General features: G+C 40.2%; 1 protein-coding gene across 3 annotated transcripts in view; it reads left to right on the forward strand.

Moving 5' to 3' along the window:
• opn5 (opsin 5) overlaps positions 1-23,943 on the forward strand; it is a 69,170-nt gene that overhangs the window by 24,287 nt on the left and 20,940 nt on the right. For 2 of the 3 annotated variants that reach the window (XM_005465756.3, XM_005465757.3), the window contains one exon: positions 12,465-12,584. In XM_005465756.3, coding sequence (XP_005465813.1) covers positions 12,465-12,584 — 120 coding nt within the window. Of the gene's footprint in view, positions 1-6,030; positions 6,435-12,464; positions 12,585-23,943 lie in introns of those variants that run through there. The other variant, XM_025899139.1, reaches the window with a different exon arrangement.

Below are 23,943 nucleotides of genomic sequence, written 5' to 3' on the forward strand. Positions count from 1 at the left end.
CATTGGACATTTGGATTGCAGAAGTGTAGTGGGTTGGTAACAAAGAGAGAAGTTAGTCACAACTGAGGGGATCGAACTACCAGAAGGCAACATTGCAGACATCAAGGGCGGCTAAAAGTACCTGGGGATCCCACAGGAAAATGGGAACAACGAAGAGGCTGCTAGAAAAGCTGCAACCACTAAGTACACCGAAATTTCTCATCCGTGGGATAATAAAGGTTTATTCTATTCTATTCTATTCTATTCTATTCTATTCTACCTGCAGAGGGTTAGGCAAGTCCCGAGGAGTCAGCTTGAACGGTAAGAACCAGATCCAGGCTATCAACACCTATGCCCTGCCCTGATCAGTTATGCTGCTGGGATAATAAGCTGGCCAAAGGAGGAGATAGAAGGCACTGACATCAAGACCGGGAAGCTCCTGATACCACATGGAGGGTTTCACCCCAAGTCAACCACCCTGATGCTGTATGCTAAGCAGAAGGAAGGATGCATGGACTAGGGAGTGTCAGAACCATGGTCCAGGATGAGACACAGAATGAGAAACGAACATTGATAAGTACATCAGGAAAATAGCTCCATCCGACCTCGTGCTCAGTGAATACCTCAGGCAGCAGAAACCCAAGAAAGAAGAGCAAGAGGAGGAACTATCATGGAAGGATAGGCCCCTGCACGGTATGTACCACCGGGAGATAGAGGAAGTGGCTGACATCCAGAAATCCTACCAGTGGCTGGACAGAATACTAACAAACTTCTATCGATGCACCATTGAGAGTATTCTGACTGGCTGCATCACCACCTGGTACGGCAGCTGTAATGCTCTGGACCGCAAAGCTCTAGAGAGGGTGGTGAGATCTGCCAGCCATGCAGGATCTCTATAGATGGCGCTGCATGAGGAAGACACAGCGGTTCCTCTCTGATCCCAGCCACCCCAGCCACAGACTTTTCATACGCCTGCTGTCCGGCAGGCGGTTCAGGAGCATTCAGACCTGCACTAGCAGGCACAGAGGCAGTTTTTACCCACAAGCCATCAGGCCTTTGAACTGCTGACATTCTATACACACGATTACACACTCACTACAATTACAGGACTACACACTGTCACTTCAACAAATGCCACTTAAATGCTCATTGCACAAGTTATGCCCAACCTGTAAATACTCTTGCACAAACTGTAAATACCAACTTGTCTTAAATTCTCTAAATATTTAATACTTTTTTCTCTTTTATTGTTGTTGTTGTTGTTGTTGTTGTTATTGTTATTATTATTATTATTATTATTGCTATTTTCTGTTATTTTCTTCTTAATATAACTGCACACTTTCTATATGCTCGTGTAAAGCTCAGGAGCATGAGCCAAAGAATTTCATTATGGGTAAATGTGGCTACACTGTTTATCTGTACATGACAATTAAACTTGAAACTTGAAACAATGATGCAACATGTGAAATAACACAAGAAAGTCTTTTCTGTGGCACCCAGATGAAGCAAGCAGCTATATGTGATATTGTGATCTGGTATCTGGAAGTTTTGAAACAGTCTTGCTTCGCATTATTATTTTTATTTTCTTGCTACATATTTCAAATATTAGTAATAACAACTCATATTTTATTTTTGCTTTGAGATTGAACAGGACTCATCTCACTTCAACATGTAACATGTGGTAGGTTTTGTGAAAGGGATTATTTGTACATTAGGAAAGTGCTTTTCTTAATCTGTCATGTACTACTCATTAGTGTAGTGGATATAAAAAGTACTGCAGACTTGTTCTTGTTTCTACTTTTTCTTGTTGTACTGTACCATACATTTTTGTTTCAGTGTCTAGTGGGATGAGCAGACACTTTCTATTAGACATATTAGAAGTACATGTTTGGGGGATGTTTTTGAACTATATTATGGGCGGTATGATTGCACTTCAAGTGTTTGTTTGTTTGTTTACTTTTCTTATCAGATTTCACTGGCAATTCTACATTGCACTGATCATTAGATTTGAATTTGTAGCTCTCTCCTGATTGATGTAGATTGGGGGATTCAAAGTAACCACCCAGATTTGTTATGAGGTCATGAGACTTGCTTCTAGAAGTCTTTGCCTAAACCTAGCCGCTAGAAATTCGTAAGTGAATTTCGGCCTGACAACTACAGAACAAACCACAGTCTCCTCAGTAAAATTCCTGTCATCTACATGCTGTGAGTGCATATTGTCACCCGGGGGAAAGTGTCAAAAAAATGTTAAAGAAATAGAATATTGGCAACTGTTGTTGTTCTTTTAGCTTAATCCCTACTTTGGAAAATACAGACATTAGAATAGACAAAGAACTTCTTTGTAGTGAAGTGAAAAGGAAAGTTAAAAAAATTTGAAAACTACAGTATTGTTCTGTTCTTGTCCTGTCTTATTTTTGGACTGAAACCACAAAACTTCTAGAAGCAAGTCTCATTTGAGCCGCATAATATTTGAGCCGCATAATGAAGATACACAGTCTATTAAGTATTAATGGGCATATCAACAGCACTAATAGCTGTAATTAAATTCTTGTACTACACATAATTACTTCTTTCTTAATTGCAGGTATTAAATGAGAATAACAGTAAGGATGTAATTAGACCCCAGAGAGTTAAACACAAAATTGTCAGACTAAAGTGTATGAGACTTAATTAGAAATTTAACATCTTCTAGTTTTGGGGGGAAATGCCTATTTATCATGTGGCTTAAAGTCCAGCTCTAACTTGAGATGTTAAAGAGAAAACATGGGATTACAGCAGGCTAGAACACCTTTGACTGTGAATGCTTATCTCTGGTATAGGCTATAAGTGAAATAAACTTCTCATCCCCCACTGTGTTTTTAGAGATGCACGATTAGTCCATCTGTGGTTTCCTATTAGCAATGTAATTACTTGAGTGTGAATTTAAATCTTTCAACCACCCACATCTTCCCTGTCCTGTTCTAAGCTAAGTTAATGAGGAAGAAACCTTGAAAAGTATTTGTCATCAACAGAGACAAATCTCAGAATTCGGATACAATGCTTCAAAGACCAACTTATAGTCAAAGAAGTTTTAATACACAGAAAAGAGCTGTCCTTGCTTTGCAGCAGTGATAGCAGTTCAAACTGATGATTTCTTCAAACAATGACAGACTTACACACATGCTGCAAGGATGGGAAACTAATTTTCCAAAGAGGCCATATTAGAAACTAGGACTGGGGATGTCGTGAAGGGCTGCACGAGGAAGCTCACAATTCACTTCATCTTATGCCATGGCCCTCCACAACAGTCCCAGTTTCTCATGCGGCTCCTTGGGAAAATTAAGTGCTTACTCTTGTTTTTGTGAGATTTTCATTGTTTAAAAGCTGAAAATAGCAAAAGGGTAATGTGCACAGAAGCAGTTTGCACAGCCAGTGCCTGGAACTCCCCACAAAAAGGAAAATGTGTTCTGATAATATCAGCTGGAAGTCACATGAGGCCTTCAGGCTCACATATTTTCAATCACACCAGTGTCTGTAGATTTCACTGTACTCTTAATCTGCAAAACACATGCACATGATAAAAACATCCTCACCAATTTGACAACACATGTGTAGGATTTTAATAGACATGGAAAGATGGAAAACAACCAAGCACAGAATGCCCTAATACATAGTGGAAACAAATAATGACATCAGTGCCAGCACAGAACACAGTTGCTAACACAAACCACAAGCCAAACCTGAAACACACGGCAAATATAGCCTGTTATCGGACAAAGTGAAGATAAAAATGGAGTGTAATAAGTTAATGTCTGTTTGCTCTCACTTTGGCTCATTTCCATGAAGTGGGAGATTTGATTTCCCCAAACCATTTACTAGAGGTAAATCTGTCTGCCTGAATCCAACAGTAAATTCAGAACTGTAAGAGCAAAATATATGTGTGAAACCTTAACTGAAAAGTAACCACTTGTAGTTTCTGAAAATGTTCCTGTTGAGCCTGTGGCTGAAACACAGCCAGACTATGATGTTTCTGGAACTAATTTCAGTTTGCTGTGCTCTTTAATGTCAGGAATGTGCAGGGTTTTTTTCTGTGTTTTGTTGTTTTTACACTTTTCAGCTTATGTGTTGCCAGCTTGATGGTTTTCCCCCATCTTTGTCTCTGTTGAACTGTCAGGGTTCAGATACCGCCGTCAGCTTGTCATGACATGATTTCGTTGAGGAAAAAGTAAAAAACAGCTGCAAGGTGAAACTAAATGAGTAACGCATGTTTAGATACATTTTTGGAAATGTAAAAATTTCTTGTTCTTTATATGTCAGGCCCATGCTGATAGTGTTCACTTTGAGTTCTGCAGTGTTTGTAATTATATGTTGATGACATTAACATACATTACCCGAGTTTGTCTGTGGCTGTAAATTTTTTTAATTGCTAACTACGTGCTCTTGACAGACTCTGTCATTAAATGATAACAACTCACACAAACATAACTCCTCGTGAATAGAAGGAGCACTAACCACAAGGATGGTAACTAATAACAAAATGTGTAATCAAAGTTTATGTTGGCATTTATGTACTCCAAGTGACTTCAGGACCAAAGAGCTCTGGAGACTCTCTGACAGATTCTCCCAGGTATGTAACTTCAGCACCTTTAAAGGCTTTCTCGAACTGCATGTGCATGTGCACTGCCATTGCCAGTAGAAATACAATTAGCAAACTGGCTGCAACAAGAAGGAGGAAATTGTTATTGGAGCTGTGTGATTGTTGTGTGTTACTGTTTTTATAATGACAGAGTAGCAAGAAATGTTGTTAACCCTCTGAGGTCTAAGGCTACGTCCACACTAGCCCGAATAGATTTGAAAACGGCGTTTTCATCTGAAAACGCTCCGCATCCACACTAGCATTTTCAGTTGTTTTCAGAGTTGTGCATTTTCATCCACATTAAAACGGATGAAAATGCTTACGTTCCAGTCCTGCGCATGCGCAAAAGCGAGTGAGAATTAAAGAATTTGAAGAAAAGCTATCTGGAGCATGTACAAACTGATATTCATCTTTTTTAGGGCTGTCAAAATTGAGAGCAGTCAAAACAACCGCTGTATAATGCACTCCGCTATCTTTGTTTATTTGGTCACATGACTGCATCACATGACTAAAATACGTCATCGTTTTAGAAAGTCTGCGTTTTCGTGTGTCCACACTGCGATGGGACAGCTGCGTTTTGAAATGTATGCGTTTTCGAGAGCGTTTTCAAAACGCTGCGTTTTCCTTGAGGAAACCGCCGTGTCAGTGTGGACGGGGGGGCCAAAACGGAGAGAAAACGATGCGTTATCGTTTGAAAACGCATTAGTGTGGACGTAGCCTAAGTCATTATCAGTGATGACCCCAACCCTTAGCTCTGAACCCTAACCTCTTGTTAAGTAGATTTCTTTTTCATGTAAATAGGTTTTTCACATTACTGTGAAGAGCCTGGAGATTAGTGTAAAAACGGTAATCAGAATGGGAGGAGGAAGACCTTTGATGGATACTGGAGCTGTGTTGGAGCAGCTCTTTGCACTCACAGTCAGAGTGAACTTGTACTTTCTTGCAATCCTATTTGTGTTTATTCTTTTTCTATTAATTCTTTGCTCTGTGTGTCAATGCCTCAGATACCAGTTTGAAATAGCGCAGTGAAAATGTTGCTGTATTTCTTCAATAACATAATCAAGTCTGAATGTCACTGTTGCTCCATTATGCCATGATTTAGTTACTTTAGTGGTTTGGAGTTAACTGGTACTTAGACACCAACATCCACACTGATCTAGATCAGTCACTGTACAATTAAGTCACTCAGAAGTTCCTCTTACAGTGGAGGTAGTACTACAGTAGTACTACAAATTACCCAAAAACTGGTTTTAAAACCTTTGATATTCCATAGTTCAGTGCTAAAACACAAAATAAGGAGATCCCTCCTTATAGGGATTTATAGGGTTATAGGAGCTGTGAGTTTGATATGTCGTCCATGTACCATATTCAGAAAATATGATAATTTTCCATTTTCTTTTAAATTTGCCTTTAATGTGGCATGTCAAGTGTTGGCTGTGTGACAGGCAGGTTGTGGACCCAAATGCACCACTTGGGAAACCGGTATGACTCAAAATATCAGTTTAAGTGCTATCATTCACAAAAAATACAGGAAAACCAGATTATACACAGGGCAGCGACTCAGAATATCAGTAAACTGTGGGAACAGAGAACAAGGAAACACAACCACGAGGGATGACATGACAAAAGACAAGGAGAGACCTAGACAATATTCTTACACTCACAAGATAGCAAGAGGAAAGGGAGTGGGTGGGAGCACAGCTGAGGATACTTAATATAATGACTCAAAGGGAAGTAAAACAAAAGAAAAAGAGACAAAAAGACTGTTAAAGACAGAGATTGAAGACACAGAAGTCAAGGAGTTAAATATAAACCAAACCATTACCATTAACAGAACTAGGTGAGTTCTGCTCTGAAACCAGTCAATATAAATATTTTAAAAAAACATAAGAAAAATACCGAATGATTCTCAAAATCAAAAGATTAATAATTTACTGATAAACTCAGAACCCTGAGTCCAAGACCCAGGGACCCTGACACAGCAACTTTTTTGGAGACTGTACATAAATCATATGGCAGTGTTATTATTTCAGTGGTCTTTGCTCAGTTATGTCATTGTGTCTTCATCGACTGCACATTGGACTGTTTGACTAAACTAATAAACCAGCCAACCAATATTCATGTTATAGGACATGCACATAGTTTCCATTTTAACTAATTTTCTGGAAACTATTTTAGAGCATAATGCTACATATTGATAGGAAACCTATCGGCTTTACTGTAGTGCCTCATGTATCAATAGTAATTAAGAATGGAAGAAAGGAGGAAGTGAGAACTACAAAGACAATCTGGGGTCAACAAAATATTTGACTTAACAAGTAGGGTCCCCGTTTAACCAATGATAGTTAGATAACCTTAACCACATGATTATTATTGAAACTTTGAAGACGAAGGTCCTCTTTTCATAAACCTATTTCTTCTCACAGATGCTGTCTGCCTTATCTTTGTATTCTGCAGCTTATAATAGTAGATACTCATTTGTTTTTGTAGACTTTAATCTAGTTTGTGTAACAGACCTGGGCACTACTTCATCTTGGAGATAAATTTTTTCAACACAAGAATTAGATAATATTTTTTACCTGGCATTGATGAGTTACTGTATATGCTTGTAAATTCAGTAAGACAGGTGGCCTAATTTGATTTTCATCTCACTTTCAATGTGACTGAGATACCGGAGAATAGAGCGGCTTAATGTATGATGACAGAAACAGATGGACAGAGCTAAAGGCAGCGTGGGGGAGTCCTGTTCTGTTTGTTGTGGTTTTCCATTGTTCCTTTCAATCTTGTGGGAATGCTCTTACAGGCCCTTCTTGGCACTCTGTCTTTGCTGTTATATTTATTCCTGGTGCTGTGCATCATATGAGTACATGGAAATGTGGACATATACACTCTCCTCATTGTACTATTTATTAAATTATTTTTCCTTCAGTGCCCTTATAAATAAACCCTCATAAATGAATCTGGTTTATTCAGCAGTGAACAGAATGTGTGTGCAAGACAAACATGCTGAATAGGAAGCAGCTGACGGGGTGGCTGCTTTATCCCACACAATCTCTGCCATTTCAGTGGGGAGATAGAGTGTTACTAGACTCTGGCTTCTGCATGTCTTTGACACTTCTTCTGATTCACTATTTTCATTAATTATAAAATTAATAAAAATAGTGAGTTAATATCTGTTTGTGAATCTTTTTCATTTGATTAAAATAGTGGAGCTTTTAAGTGGAGGAGTAGATTTGCATTATGACAATGTATTCAGGCCTGTTTGATATTAAGAAAATGACAGCTTTCTTTTTCTTTTTTTTCTTTTTACTTTTTTTTTTAAAATTAGATTTTCATAAATTACACACACACACACACACACCAAGAACTGGCAAAAAGAAAAAAACAGAATGAGGTCATGGAGGAGGTTCCCCAAAATTTTTTCATAAAAGAAAAAAAGTTTCAACGCCATTTTCCCCACCATTTTTCTCCAATTTTTAACAATGTTAATAAACTAGGTGCTTATATGTCAGTCTTTCTGGAACCAGACCTTAGTGATGAATTTTTTGCTGAATGCCAGCAGGGTCTTTAAAAGGTATTTGTCCGTGGGACAAATTCATCTGGAAAGTATCCAATTATCCAGAAGGCATGTAAAACCTTAAGGAATATTATTACCTAAACTATAAATATAATGTTTGATACTAAGGTTGTCAGAATACTAGAATTTTAAATTTGCTACCAATGCAGGAAAGTTCTTGATATGCATACCATTTTTGGTACCACAGAGAGGATTTTGACTCCGTTCTGCAACAACAGAAGTGACAAATTCATATCTCGAAAGTTAACTTGTTAATTTTCAACCAGTTCACCCCAATTATACTTAACAAATTAAGTGTTTAAGATTAAATTGAGAGGTTGTATTCATTTTACAAATCATTTAGATTATTTCATTGCTTTAAAGTACAGCGGTGGTGTCTGTTGTTGTGTGTTAGCTGGAGAAGGCAAAGATGCAAAGAGTTTTCAGTTTTAACTTCTGAGTATCAGGTTTTTTTTTTAACTATAATTGATGCTTATTTCCAAAGAAGTTCACTGGAGATGCAAATCCAGAATATGTGACTATGATCTTCCAGCATTTATCCACATTCTAGCCAGCTGAGTTGGAGTTGATTTAAATTTCTGTTTAACAACAGCTATATAGTAATGGCTATAGCTATATAAATAAGTTTGAATTGAACTGAATTAAAATACAGACATTGATTTTGATACAAAATGCTTGCTTTTGTTTTTGTAATACAGAGCAGGCTCAGGTTATCACATAATGAAGATAATTATGTATTACGATAAAATAAGGGTCTATGTCATGGTTTATTCTTTCAAAACCAAGCCCGTTTGTGCCAAGGTCAGTGCAGAGGTATTGGCAGAATAAGTATGTCTTGTAGTGAACTTTAAATGATTGGTATAATATGGTATTTTTTGTTGACAGCAAATCTTTTTGAGAAACAACTTCATAACATCTAAGCCAAGAACTCTATGGAGCACGTACGGTTATATCAAGAACTTTATAAAAAACATTTTTTGGTAAGTGAAACAAATATTACTTTGTGCCAGAATGATAGGATAATATGGATAAGGAAGGAAACATCTAATGAAATGGGCTGGAGGTAGAACAGGTCGTCTGCTAATTGAAGGTTGGTGGTTTGATCCCAGCTTAGTCTGACGTGATTAACTGAATCTACACTTGACTGATTAATTTTGGAATCCAGAGTTTAGACAGGCAAAACTACAGAAACCATATTGTTCTTCAAATACTTATGGACCTGAGTTTACATTGATTGTATCTAACTGTATTTACTCTGGATGAACTCTTGCTGCCTGTGTTTTCTAAGAAGGAAACAAACCCTCTGGGTCAAAATAATCCTCGTAAAACATATTTTCTCCTGTTAAAGTTTTCTTTGACATTAGTTTTTATGTGTTTCATATTTATTGTTACAATTTCCAGAATAGTTGAACAGCCTGCACAAACAAGATTTTGTAGTGATGAATAGAGTACATAGAGTTAATGACTGCCTCTAGGCTAATGACACCATCAGCCTTCTTTAATAGTTAAAAAATATTCGAAAGACTTTTGGATTTGATTGTTCTGTCGGATTTTTATGACAACCCAGGCAATCATATTAGTGTTTATTGATAAGTTAAAGTGACTTATTTCTAGCAGACTATAATAGAAGCTCAGTTGGATACATGATTAGAGTTGATTGAGATATTACGTGCAGTTTCCACATGTCTGCATTTGAATGAATCAAAGACACCCTATGCAGTTTTGAAATACAGAGAAAAACTATTTTGGATATATATGAAAGAAAAAATATCAGTATTGAGATTTTTGTGATAGTGTCACATGGGGCATTAAACTTTAGCAGTTTTGAGGGGGTTGTGACACTGATTCTCAAGTCAAAAACAGCATCTTCATAACTTGTGTTTGTGTTCTTACTTTAAAAAAACCCAGTTAACAGTAATTTAAATAAATCCACTGTAGATTGAGCCACTGTATCCCTTTGCAATTTACTACAAATTTGAAGGCGCATTTAATGTTAATTTTTAAATAGGGAGAGAAGGAACTCACAACATTGTCCTGAAACTGGTGTTAATTTTGAAACCTTTTTATCATTCTCTTATAAAGTTGTCATGGCTAATGTGTTAGCTTTACAGGACTTGCTTGTTAAATTTTTAGCTTTAAGGTTTCATTTTATTTTTTCTACATCTTCATGAGTCATTGTTTGGTTTGCTTGTCTGACGTCTTTAACTGTTATGTTTTAGCTTCACACACTTTATAAAGTTGGGATATGTTCACTTTGTAGCATAGTGATATGTAGTGCAATTTTTGTGCAATGTTTGGTTATGCATTAGGCACTGGCCAGAAGCTTGTTCACTCATAGCAGATTATGATTACCGGAATAAAGCTGCCGTTTTATAGATATGCATGTGTTGGTAAAAGATGTGTGGAAGAAGAAAAATGTTTTCCTCTTATCACTCGCCACTTGACAAACTGAATTAGGGCAGAATTTGAGAGGATTTTGGAAAATCCAAAGCATAAGAGATCAAAAACAAGTCAATTTCTTTATTTTCAAGGTTTGAAACGAAGGAAGAAAACTGCCTTTTGGGAATCAGTTATGTGCTGCAACCATGGAAGTAATTCTTCTGGAGTTATTTACACAAATCATCAGAACTGACATTCTGACTATACCCTAATTATAAAAATCCCCCCCCCCCCCCCCCTCCCCCCCCTCACACACACACACCTTCACACAAACAAACCCATAAATCTTCTTGCTATCAGATTCTATGTGACATACTAAACTGCATTCCCTCTCAGGAGAGATCTCGCTATGTCTCCATCAATACATAGGCATTCCAGAGAGTGAATAAAGCTGCATTTGGCTTATCTTATTTAACTTTATCTACATGTTCCTGTTTCATCTTGTGATATTATCCATATCATTGGGAAAATTTTGTACAAGACATAGATAGTGAAGAAAGTACTGAGTGTCTCTGTCAACGAGTGAGAGAGAGTAATGTGTTCTGAGTTCCCAACTCATTTCCTGTAGCTGTATCATCACTGGTCGATTTGAAACACAGCAGATTGAAATGACCCTCAGACCACTGGGAAATACCCCAATGCCTTTGAGACGCTGTTTTATTTTTAAATCTAAAATAAAAATACCTATGCATGCAAACTGCTTCTACAAACATTTGTGAAAGAATGGGTGGCTCTCAGGAGCTCAGTGAATTCCAGCGCAGTACCGTGATAGGTTGCCACCTAAAAATTTCTTTGCTACTAAAATTTGAAAAGTCAGCTGTTAGTTCTATAACTCTAAGCTTCATGTGGCCTTCAGATTAGCTCAAGGACAGTGTGCTTATGGCTGAGTTTACTGCTATAGTATTTCACCATCGTCTGAGATCAGTTTTAATGCTGTTATTTCAGGGGGAATTGAATGTTACGTTGTGACATAGTTTGTGAGGAATAAAAGAATGGGTTATCATGCCTTCTATTAATAGACGAACATATGTCTTTACACTTGGCATCCAAAACCATAAATAAAATGGAACTGAAATTATGTAACATAAGAGCGTCCATGTACTAGTGGCTGTATGCAGCATGCCCACATTCATTACCTTCCCAGCTGCTTTTAGCAGAAGTAGCAGACAGAAAATTCGTCTCATCACCAAAACACAGGGAGAACTGGGGGCTTCCCACGATGCATTGAGTGTTTCTTCCTTTTACCTTGAATTGAACTAAAATATTTGATATTAACCATAAAGAGTGTTGGTGGTGCCGGATCCAATTTTAAAGCACATGTCAGTGTAGATGTGTTTAGTAGATGCATTTAAGTCTAAATAAATGAGTCCATAATTCTTCAATATTTAAATCCAAACAGTGAGCCAGCTTTTTGGACTTTTTCAGTTTCATATTACAGAAAATCCAAAATTTAAGCAAGAGGGAATAACATTTCTCAGGAGAGAACTTAGCCTGTCCTGCTGCTCTGAACATGTTGAAATAATGAACATGAACACTCTGTTTTAGGTCTGATTTTAGGCACTAAAACTAGGAACAACAAACTCATTGTTTGAGTCTGTGTTCCTGTTGAAAATCATACTCACAAACTAACTTGTGGGGTAACTAACAAGCTAGTTTAGTTAGCCGTTTATGAAACACAGATGCTCTGTCAAGATTTGGGCCTGCAGCTTAAATAGTGGTATTGAGCATCTGGTCAAAACTGATGGAAAGTACTAAAAATACTGTCTTGATTTTGATCTACCATGAAGAATGATGGGAAAGAATCTGAACTAATGGATAATTGGTATGATCGCAGTCTTTCTTTCTCTTTTTCAGGAATCATGTCTGCAACAGGGAATGGATATGTCATTTATATGACCATGAAACGGAAGACCAAGTTAAAGCCTCCTGAGCTCATGACTGTTAACCTAGCCATCTTTGATTTTGGCATATCAGGTACTGCATCTCTCAGGTCTACAATGCAGCTATGTTTATCTACAGGTGATATAGACTGTGTGGTAGCTATTAGTATCACATATTATTTTTCAACTATGAGAACTACTGTTCATTACTTTATTATAAACTGTTTTGCATCAAGTCAACTCATGTGTCTTTACTCCTTAATTTGTACTTATTGTCATATACAATGCATCTAATTTCATTGCGTAATAAATACAATTATTATATTGCTTTCAAGTAACAGTACTACAACAACCCTGATGGTGCTTGACACTGTTTAGGAATCTAAAATCTTCAGTATTAATTATGCAATATCATTTGCTACTTACCTTTTTGCTTTGGACTCAAATTATAACTTGTATTTAATACAAGCATTAAAAGCAGGATCTAAACTTGGTGAAACATATAAGTCACTGCTCTCTCATCTACACAGATCGTACAGTGGTTGATTGATTAGGAGCTGCTGTGTTCCTGTGTCTTTAAGGTGGCAGATATTTTACACTTTAAATTGCAGTTACTCTAGAAAGCTGCTTTAACCTGTGTTAATGCACTTAAAATGAAAAGAAAACTATATTTTTTTTAACAATATGCAGTATTCCAATTACGTTTTGTCCTACATGTTTTTAGTGTCTACTGCAAGTTATATTGTAGTTACACTGATTGAGCCAGATCAGTCTGGAGATAAGCAGTAGTGTGTCTTGTGACTTATTAAATTTTGACATGTGCTTCCAAACAAACATGTTTCGTGCTTAAAGAGTTTTGATAGCTTTGAAACATGTCCTATCATTTCAGGTTTACCTCATGCCTGACTAAGTTGACTGTCAGGTCAGTGTTGCACTGCAGTTCGTTCATGGCTACCATCATCAGGCGAAAGGCTCTGTAAGAGACCCGAAGGCAGAAATGAGATTCAAGTCCTACTCCCTACTTGTTACATGCTGTAATTCTGTTTGTTAAAAAAAAGACTAAAAGAGAAGAGCTGAATAAATCAAAGCATAAACATGATAGAATAAGAATCTTATATCTAAAATGATTACAGACACCACATTCAGCTGCCAAAAGAGAAAGGAAAAACACCAATAGATATGATAAAATGCCTTTAGCTGAGTATTTTTTCATTAGTCCAGTAGAGTCTAAAATGAGTTTTTCAATGTCCATTTCACACATGATGAGACTGTAGTCAGAAGTGCTCCGCTGTTAACCCTTTGCTCTTAAACGTGATGAAGAGGGTGGTGGATGTACTGAATGCAGTTCCTTGTTTTGCAGGAACCTTGCATGCTGAGGCTTTTCTTAGTGAGCAGCATTGTTCCTAATCTCAGTTTTATGTTGAACGCTTTTACACTCTCAAACACCACATTGACTTGTTTGTTTGAACCCCGCGGGTTCTAATTGAACATGTCACACCTCTGTATAGTGTCAACTAAAAAAAGATTTTGACCCACTTTGATTCAGTGAGTTGAGAAACATGTGTCCTCCTACATGAAAGCTTTGATTTCCTCTCTCAAGCGCTGCCCCTGCTCAGCCAGCTCAGCAAAGAACAGGACATCCCTTTATGCTGCTTCAATTTCCTGACAAGAGGGCAGGAAAAAAACAACACTTCATGACTCCTGACCTGATGTCGCACATCCATTTCACTGTCTGCTAAGGCTATAGTTGGTGTATTCTGGTCCGAATCAGTTGATGAGTTTATAAACATATAGCTTTTCCCTGTGGTTGGGTTTGTTTTCACGCTGCCAAACTGTGGTGTTAATTTCTTTATTAGATTTATTTTTGCCCTACAGTTAAAGGTTTAATTAATTAAAAAGAGAAGATATAAAAACTCCATCTCCCTGATGAAGTCAATGGAACCACATCATCTGCAAAAAGCAGAGATGAGATCCTGAGACCACTTAAGCCTTCAGCCACTTGGCACCAAAATATTCTGTCCATAAACATTATGAAGACAAGTGATAACAAAGGGTGGCGAGCCGAATTTTTTGTCAGCAGTGCGATTCCCCCCCACTTCTTTAAGTCGGCAAAATACATAATACAAAATACAAATAGACTGGTTGGGCAAAGTTCCACACATACTCAGATATCCTGGAGAGAAAAAGGAGGCGGACCGACGTTCCAGGAGCGGAATGAAAACCACATTATTCCTCCATAAACCGACATTTGACTAACAGACTCTCTTCTGGAATCTCTTCTCCAGTACCGTGATGAAGAACTTTCCAGTCACTGGGATTGAAATTCTTGATCCTTCCTTCCACAACCCGACTATATCCTCAGTTGAAGCCAGCAGCACCACAAAACCACTATAAAGTGTGAGCAGGACAGTGTTTCCCACCCCTGAGTTGCCAGATAAAAGGGTGATGGAAAGTCTTGTTCCATGGTTATAAAAATATAAAGCAATATTAAAGTATCAGATACGCACAATAGATTTCAGACTTAACTATTCGAGGGAAAAAATGACAGCATATTACTGTGAAAATGTTAGGAGATGTTGAGAACTGGTATAACTAAGTGATGAGAACTAACGAACAACAAGCAACCTTGAAAACCACTGGAAAGTCAATCACCTATCTTCAGTGTAAAGGAAGGTGATCCTAGTGCAGGGGTGTCGGACTCCAGGCCTCGAGGGCCGGTGTCCTGCAGGTTTTAGATCTCACCCTGGGTCAACACACCTGAATAAAATGATTAGCTCATTACCAGGCCTCTGCAGAACTTCAAGACATGTTGAGGAGGTCATTTAGCCATTTAAATCAGCTGTGTTGGATCAAGGACACATCTAAAACCTGCAGGACACCGGCCCTCGAGGCCTGGAGTTCGACACATGTGTCCTAGTGTGTTACAAAATGTAACTGGTCCTTCATGTCCATGTATTTCTCATGCTCCACCTCTCTACAACATTTCTTGTAATTTGGGCTGGCCAGAATAATGATATTAAAGATTAGGTGTGGATGTGTATCTAATGTCCAACAACCCCTTAAGCAAGAAGTAAGGTGGAATTTTTATCGTGTTTCTTACTGCTTCCCTAACCCGACCTGAATATAAATTGCCCAGCATCAGTCAGCTCCTCACTCAGGACACCTTCACTAAAGCTGTATTAGCTCACCCTTAGCATTTTCATTGATTCATTTATTCATAGACACGGGACAAATGAAATAATTTCCATTCCAATAGCTCTTTCCTCTCCTGGTGAGATTGGGCTGTCTGTCCGTTTCCTGGCTTTACATTTCATTTTAAGATTTTAGTCCTGTTTGTTGCACTGCATCCCATATGTTGTTGTCCAGCCTGAAACTGTTTCAGATCAGGTTTAGTTTAAATCCCTTCAGAACATTTAGGAACTAGTGTTTTTTCTTTTTCCAGATGAGTGACTTGTTTTCCAATGAAAACTGATGTGAGATGCCAGACGAATATGTCTGACATTTAGAATTTTATTTGGGATCTTCTAAACATTGAGGACTGTCACATTATGTTGCAGATTAACACTTGTCCGGCTGGTAGGAGGTGATGGAAAGGTCATTTGTCTTGATGAATACTTGTCAGAATTTGAAAACAATTGGGAGTGGAGTGGGGGGGGCATCGTTAAACTCATTTTATCACTTTCTCTGCCAGATGCCAGTCACTGCCAGCATTTTTAATGATATTCTCTAAAGTTTCAATACTGCCTGTTTTGGAATACAAAACATAATTAATTTGAACATAAAACTAAAACATATTTTTATGTTTGTTTGTTTGTTTGGGTTTTTTTTGTCTCGTTTTCATAGATTAAATTCAGTCGTCTAGCAAAAAACCCCAAACAAATAATTATACTACTACTACTACTACTAATAATAATGATAGTAATAATGATAGCAGTAGTTTTGTACAGTAAAAATGTAAAATGTAATGGGAAACCCCAGCCTTTAGAACACTAAAGCAATGGCCTTCTTGCAACCTTTACTTATAGCTGTATGGTTATATATTGTTTTGCTTGTTTGGAGTTATAGGGACCCCAAAAAAGTTAGATCTTTGAGTGGTGCATTGGGTAGCATTCCCCAAAATGCAAGGGGACACTAGAACCTTTACAGTAGTAAGATGTTTCTTTCTATACCCTCTTTCTAGCACAAACCCTGCATCTGCAGCTTGGGTCTTGCTTTTTGGGTGTTAGCAGGATTGGCGTAAGTGCTACAAAATTTGCAAGCTCTTGTATGAATGTGCGTGAAACTGGGTGAATGATTCTTGTAGTCAAAAGCTTATTGAGTGCTCATTTAGAGTAGAAGAGCACTATATAAGTACCAGCCCATTACCATCCAGTTGTGATTGTAGAATGCCTGTAAAGTACTGACATTGATGAAATGGCATACACCTTCAGTGTGCTTTTTATATGATTAGTTTTGATCATCATCTGCCTGCTGTGCATGGATTCTGATGTTTGCACATATTAGCGTGGGATGCTGACCTGTGTCTGCCCCATGCTGTGCAGACACAGTCTGTAGTTAAACCAAAAAAGACCATGTGCACACTGAAAGTGAACAGAGCCAGCTTATCAGTCCATGTGTTTCCCCTCTAGCTACTTGCGCAGTTGTCCTGCCTCACAGTAAGTGTTTTTCAAACCATCCTGCTGTCCTCTGCTGCCTTGTGATATGAATGATGACATCGCTCTATTGAGAAAAACTGAAGACTTTTATTCAAAACTGGGTCAGTTGAGTACTCGCTTAAAGGTCAGAATGTCTTGGTACACTTATGAACCATATCAGCCAAGAATTCTGAATCATGCTGCAGTGATTCACAGTGTTTTGGAAGACTTAATTATACATCTTCATTAGCTGTACATTCTTCTTGTCTCTTCCCCTCTTCATTTAATTAAATTTGATTCTTCCTGAAAGTGTGTTTGCCGAAAGCCACAACACTGGGGACTCAAAAAATGAAGTCAAATTCACCTGTTATTTTACTGACCAGTTGAGGCTAGCTTCTCTTTGACTAAGAGGGCAATATGAAGCTTTGTTCCATTATAGAAATGTAATTGATAGTTGTCTGCAAGGCCTCAACTTCACTAACTGGACCTCTCAACTGTGTTTGTGCTGTCGTTGCCTTTAGAAGCATTTCAGTGGAGATACCTGACAAATAAGCTGCTTTGTAAATGGTTAATGGAGTAGTTCTTATATAGCGCTTCCCTACTCTATCTGAGCACTCAAGGCACTTTACACAACTTGCCACATTCACATGCCAATGGATGCATCGCTAGTATCTTGGATATTTGGCATGCAGACTATAGCGGACAGGGATCAAATAAAAACCACCAGCCTTCTAGTTAGTAAGTGACATCCTCTGTCACCTGACCCACCCCAACTTAGCCCCAGTGAGGATTGATCTCACAACCCCTGGTTTAGAAAGCCAGTGTTCTAACCACAACAGCTATGGAGCCTTTTCAGTACAGCCTATAAGTTTAGTACTTAGCAGTGTGTCTATGTACTGCAGCTTTTATGAAGCTAGCTGGCATTAGCCAATAGCATCACAGTCTAGTTCAAATATCTATCTCCAAAAAGCTAACACAGTTTTCAAAGTACTAACTCTGAAAAGTCCAAAAATCAATGGTTGATTTAAAAAATTTATATTTTTTGTAGGTATTAGTTTTTGAAAGGAATATCATACACCACATTAAACTATGGTCAATTTAAAAGCCGCTATTTTACTGCTGCAACTACTACAAGGATAATTTACAGTATGTGCTTTGCAGATCGGGGTTGTGTCCCTCACCTCAGGCATCAATTATTATGATATCTTGCTAACTGAGATAATATTATGCATATATTATATAGTTTATAGTTTCACTGCATCTTTGTAGATAGCTAAGATGTAAGTGTGTGTTTATGGTGATCAATTTTTTTCTTTTTGCAGCAACCCAAGTTGATCTCAAGATGTTGTTTAATCATGTGTTTGTGTATGTATAGTGGAGGGCATGCTCAAGAGTGGAGAAGAGACTTATGAAAACAGGCTTAATTAGCTTATTAGTTGAACTATAGGTCTAAAAAAAGAACCAGGCAGATTTTATGACATTATAAAGTTTAGCTGTTAAGACCTGTCACCGTATGGTCACTACTTAGTCTAATTTGTTCATTGCTGTAGGTCCACGCTAACCCTACTTTCGAACATACTTAATTGCAGCTATACAGTATTGGCTGTCGGCAATCTAACAGCGAGTTGATAGGTGGTGTCCAAAACAGTACAGGTGGATGTTCAGTTCAGTTCATTTTTATTTCAAACATATACATTCACCAACATTCCATAATATCATTCCATTCAGTTGTTTGAAAAGGAGTAGGCAGAAGTATCTACTTTATTTGCCCCCTTATTTCTTTTTTGAATTGTATTTTAAACTGGTTTAAACTGTTTATGCTTCTGCCGTTAAGAATATCTATTAAAAAGTCAATCTATAATATGAAGTCTTAGTTTTGCCACTGTCAATTTAGCTTTTTAAAAAATTTCAGTCACAGTGGTTGATAACCAATAAGTACCTAAACCATTACACATGAATGGGAACAAAATGGGGGTCTTTGGGAACTTCTCAACTGATTTTGATTCTAATTCCAATATGTCTGTTCAAAACCATCTATTCATTGATGCAGTAAATAGAAAGGGGCTTGGGTTTGCTTTGAGAGTCTCTCGCACCAGTGAAATGCTAAATGAAACATTATTTATAGAGTTAATTTTGAGGGTGACCACAGATTGATTCCAGAAAGACCTGAAAATAAACAATAAGCAATCCTTTAGATGTAAGGGAAGTGTTAGGGCAGCATGACAGGACAAAATATGTGTAACTGAGTGTGGACATTAATTCAACTAAGTTAACCCTAACTGAACAATGGTTTTACAGTTTAGAAAAGACAGGCATCCTTGGCGTGACCCAAACAGTGAGGGTTGCCTCATACGACATGGGTGCATATGCCCTGAGCGGCTTTTCCACGGTGTGACTCCTGGAGCTTTTGCTTCATGTCAGCCCCAAACTCTTTTTCTGTGCTTCTTGTGATTCTTTCAATTTTGAGTCAGATGTCAAGATTCAAGATTCAAGATCCTTTTTTTTTGTCATGTACATGTCAATATTTTAAATTATGATTTTAGTCTCAAGCCAGTATTTTTGTAACAAAGAAATATGGCAAAATGGAAACTTTAATAGCAGGATGGTTGGGTGGGTGAGAATTGCATAGTTTAAAAGTGATTAGAAGGAAACCTGGGGCCAAAAAAATAACTTGATCAGCTTTATTTCTGCCACCAGCAGCTGTTATCATTGAATCAGCTCTGATAAACTCACTGTAATGTTACTACATATGTATTGGATCTGGGAAGGAATACTAAATGTTGGTACCACGATGCATCAGTGAAAATGAACAACATTTAGTATTTAGATGGAACAGTTGAGATCATTGCTAAGATAACATGGATGGCTGTGTTAATTGTTGGGGTTTTTTGGTCTACAACTGCAACTATATCTTTTTTTATTTCAGAAGCTGCTTCTGATGGTTTCACATCTTCACTTTATTTTGTTTTGCTTGTGGAAACATTCAGTTGATTGCTTTTATAAAAAGCCCCTTTTATTCAGCAGTGATTTCACTATGTTTGTTGGTCTGAGGGTGTCTTTTTAATGTAATTGATGAAAATTGTCTCAAAAAAGGCACAGAATACATTTTCACTAAACAAGATCTACATTTTTGTTTGTAAAACACTCCCCTATCAAGGCAATTTTACTTGAATCACTGAAAAAAATGGTCAATAATATATGTAAGTGTAGAGATGGAGTTTTAGACTCAAGATCGATAGTGTTAGTTTAGTCAGGCCAGAAAGTCAGGCTTGGATGTAGTCCCAGCAGGTCATCATCATCAGCTGATAGCGTAACTAATCGCCTGCTACACATGTTGTTCACTGCTACATATAGTGCGTCTTAAATCAGCTACTTTAGCTTGCCTACAATTCCTGCACAGCTGCAAGCCACTTTGCAACCCACCTCTATCTCAGTTGTAAACTCATGAGCCATTTTTATTTTTAAATTTCACACTGTGCAAATTTCAGTGTTATGCATAAATTTAATCTCATTTGTTCATCGGTATTTATTTTTTCCTGATAGTTATCAAGTGATTTTTGTACTGTTACTTAAGATAGGGTGACCATATTTTGATACAGTCATAAAGAACTTTAATAATACTGTTTGCATAAAGAAAATTTTAACATATTCAAATGATGCTGTCTCTGTGTGGTTAATGAATGGTGAAATAAAAAAATGTGATATAGGCTTTTACAAGTCAACAAGGGCAAAAAAAATAACTTAAAAACCTCTGGAATTAAATAATGGTACTGTGGTGGACCACTGGAGGGCTCCACTCACACCCAGTTCTCAGGAAGTGTTGTTGCTATGTTTTGGAGGGAAAAGTGTTCAGTTGTGTTGTGATGAGGAATAAACGAGGAGTGTTAATCGAGAGCTCTCGTGTCGTCTGTGTTTACCTCCACATTGGTGACCCCTGACTCGAACATGCTGCAGTCCAATGGTGGCACCGACTCCGCTCTGGATGCATCAGCAGCCGCCAGCCCTCTGCCTCTGCCTCCGGCTGCAGCTGCGTTTGCTGTGCCGCTCGAGCTGCCGGACTTTTGGCTTCACGATCCCCCGTCGTGGTTCGTGCACGTGGAGGCTCAGTTCGCCCTTCGTGGCATCTCGGCTGACCACACGAAATATGACCAGGTGGTGGCCTCTCTCGACCCGCTAGCCACCTGTCGTGCGTTGACTCTCCTCCGGGACCCACCCGAGCGAGGGAAGTACGCCGCCCTTAAGGAGCTGCTTCTTTGGCGCTATGCCCTCTCCGACGCAGAGCGAGCCGAGAAGCTCCTCTCCCTCTCAGGCCTGGGTGGCGGTACGGCTCTCGAACTGATGGAGCGCATGCTGTCCTTTCTCGGTCCGGACGACGGGGGATTCCTGTTCGCCCACATCTTCCTCCGACAGCTGCCGGCGGCCGTGAGAGCCGGCCTCGCCAACTCTCCGCTTCTGGGCACGAAGGATTATCGCTCCCTGGCTGAGGACGCGGATCGTATTCTCTTGGCTACCCGCGCTTTCCACGATCACGACCTAGTTCCAGCCTCGCCGGCGGCGCCTTCTACTTCCCCGCTGACCTGCCCTGACGTGTCCGCTCCTTCGCTGGCGGCAAAGGTCGCGGCACAGCGACACCGCGGACGGGACCTCTGTTCCTACCATCAGCGTTTTGGCCCCAGAGCGCGCCGCTGCTTGCTGCCTTGTGCTTTTCTGACCCTGGGACACGGGCCCCGACAGCGCGCTGTAGCGGCCGCGACCGCTGGCAACAAAGAAAAACTGCTCTTCATAGAAGACTCGCGCTCCGGGAGACGATTCCTGGTCGACTCCGGCTCCCAGAAGAGCCTCCTTCCCCCGTCCGGCGCTGACAGTTTAGCAGCGGGCTGCGGACCGCAGCTTATTGCGGCTAATGGCTCTCCCATCGCAACGTTCGGGGAAAGGTTCGTGACTGTTTGTTTTCATGGTCGGGATTTCCAATGGACCTTTGTTGTTGCCGCTAGCTCTGTACCTATTTTGGGTGCTGATTTTCTTTGTGCCCACGGACTGCTGGTCGATGTCGCTAACAGACGCTTAATCGACGCCCAGTCTTTTTCTTCAGTGCCCTGTTTCACTCGCACCATCGAGCCCCTGAATCGGGCTAATTTGGTGACTTCTGGGAATGTTTTTCAGCGTTTGCTCTCTGAGTTCCCTTCACTGACTGTTCCTAATTTCTCAAACACGGCAACGAAGCACGGGGTTGAACATTATATTCCGACGGTCGGTCCCCCGGTGTTCGCACGCGCGCGCCGCCTTGACCCCGCAAAACTCTCCGTCGCTCGGGAAGAGTTTGCCGCTATGGAGCGCCTCGGCATTGTGCAGCGCTCGAATAGTGCCTGGGCCTCTCCGCTACACATGGTGCCCAAGTCCGACGGTCGGTGGCGGCCGTGTGGGGATTTTCGCCGTTTGAATAATGTCACGGAGAACGACCGTTACCCAATTCCCCACATACAGGAGTTTTCCGCCCACCTCGCTGGCACCTCGATTTTTTCTAAAATTGACTGGCTGCGGGGGTATCACCAGGTTCCCGTGCGCGCCGAAGACGTCCCAAAAACTGCCGTTATTACCCCTTTCGGCCTGTTTGAATTTTTGCGCATGCCGTTCGGCCTGAAAGGCGCCGCCCAGACTTTTCAGCGGTTGATGGACTCTGTCTTGCGCGGGCTGCCTTTCATCTTCGTGTACCTTGACGATATATTGGTGGCCAGCTGTTCTGAGAGTCAGCACGCGTCACATTTGCGTCAGGTTTTCCACACGGCCTGATCGTCAACCCCTCCAAGTGCCAGTTCGGCTTGCCGGTTCTGGATTTCTTGGGCCACCGCATTTCCGCTGACGGTGTGGTTCCGTTGCCGGACAAGGTCCGGGCCGTTTCGGCTTTTCCGCGTCCCGCGTCCGTTAAAGCGCTGCAGGAGTTCTTGGGGATGGTCAATTTCTACAACCGCTTTCTCCCCAGAGCTGCGCACCTGCTGCAGCCTCTCTATGCTGCTTTGAAGGGTAAAACTGCTAAGGACCCGATTGATTGGCTCCCTGAACGCATCCAGGCATTTTCTGAGGCCAAGGCCGCGCTGGCAAACGCCGCCCTGCTGGCCCACCCGTTTCCGTCAGCGGAGATTGCGTTGACCACCGACGCGTCGGACGTGGCGGTGGGCGCAGTGTTGGAGCAGCGGGTCTCCGGTGTCTGGCAACCGCTTGCCTTTTTCAGTCACACGCTTAGGGACAGTGAGCGCAAATATAGCGTTTTTGACAGGGAGTTGCTGGCCCTGCACCTCGCGACCCGGCATTTTCGTTTTTTTCTAGAGGGTCGGAGTTTCACCGCGTACGTGGATCATAAACCCTTGACATTCGCGATGTCCAAGGTCTCTGACCCGTGGAGCGGGCGCCAGCAGCGCCAGCTGGCAGCCATTTCCGAGTTCACAACTGACATTCAGCACGTGGCTGGTAAGTCCAACTGCGTGGCTGACTGTCTATCCCGCGCGCTGGTTTCTCCCGTTTATGTTGGCATAGACTTTGACGCTATGGCCGCTGACCAACGGGCGGACCCGGATGTCCTTGCCCTTCGGTCTGAGCAAACGGGCCTTGTAGTGGAGGACAGACCCGTGTGGAACGGCGGGCCTAGCCTGCTTTGTGACGTCTCCACCGGCCGACCACGCCCTGTAGTTCCACTTTCGTGGCATCGTCGTGTTTTCGACTCCGTACACGCCCTCTCTCATCCGGGCGTCCGGGCCTCGGTCAAGCTGGTCAGCTCCAGGTTCGTTTGGCCGGGCTTTCGTAAATCGGTGAAAGACTGGGCAG

This window comes from Oreochromis niloticus, linkage group LG15, assembly GCF_001858045.2.
Source record: "Oreochromis niloticus isolate F11D_XX linkage group LG15, O_niloticus_UMD_NMBU, whole genome shotgun sequence".
Taxonomy (NCBI): domain Eukaryota; kingdom Metazoa; phylum Chordata; class Actinopteri; order Cichliformes; family Cichlidae; genus Oreochromis; species Oreochromis niloticus.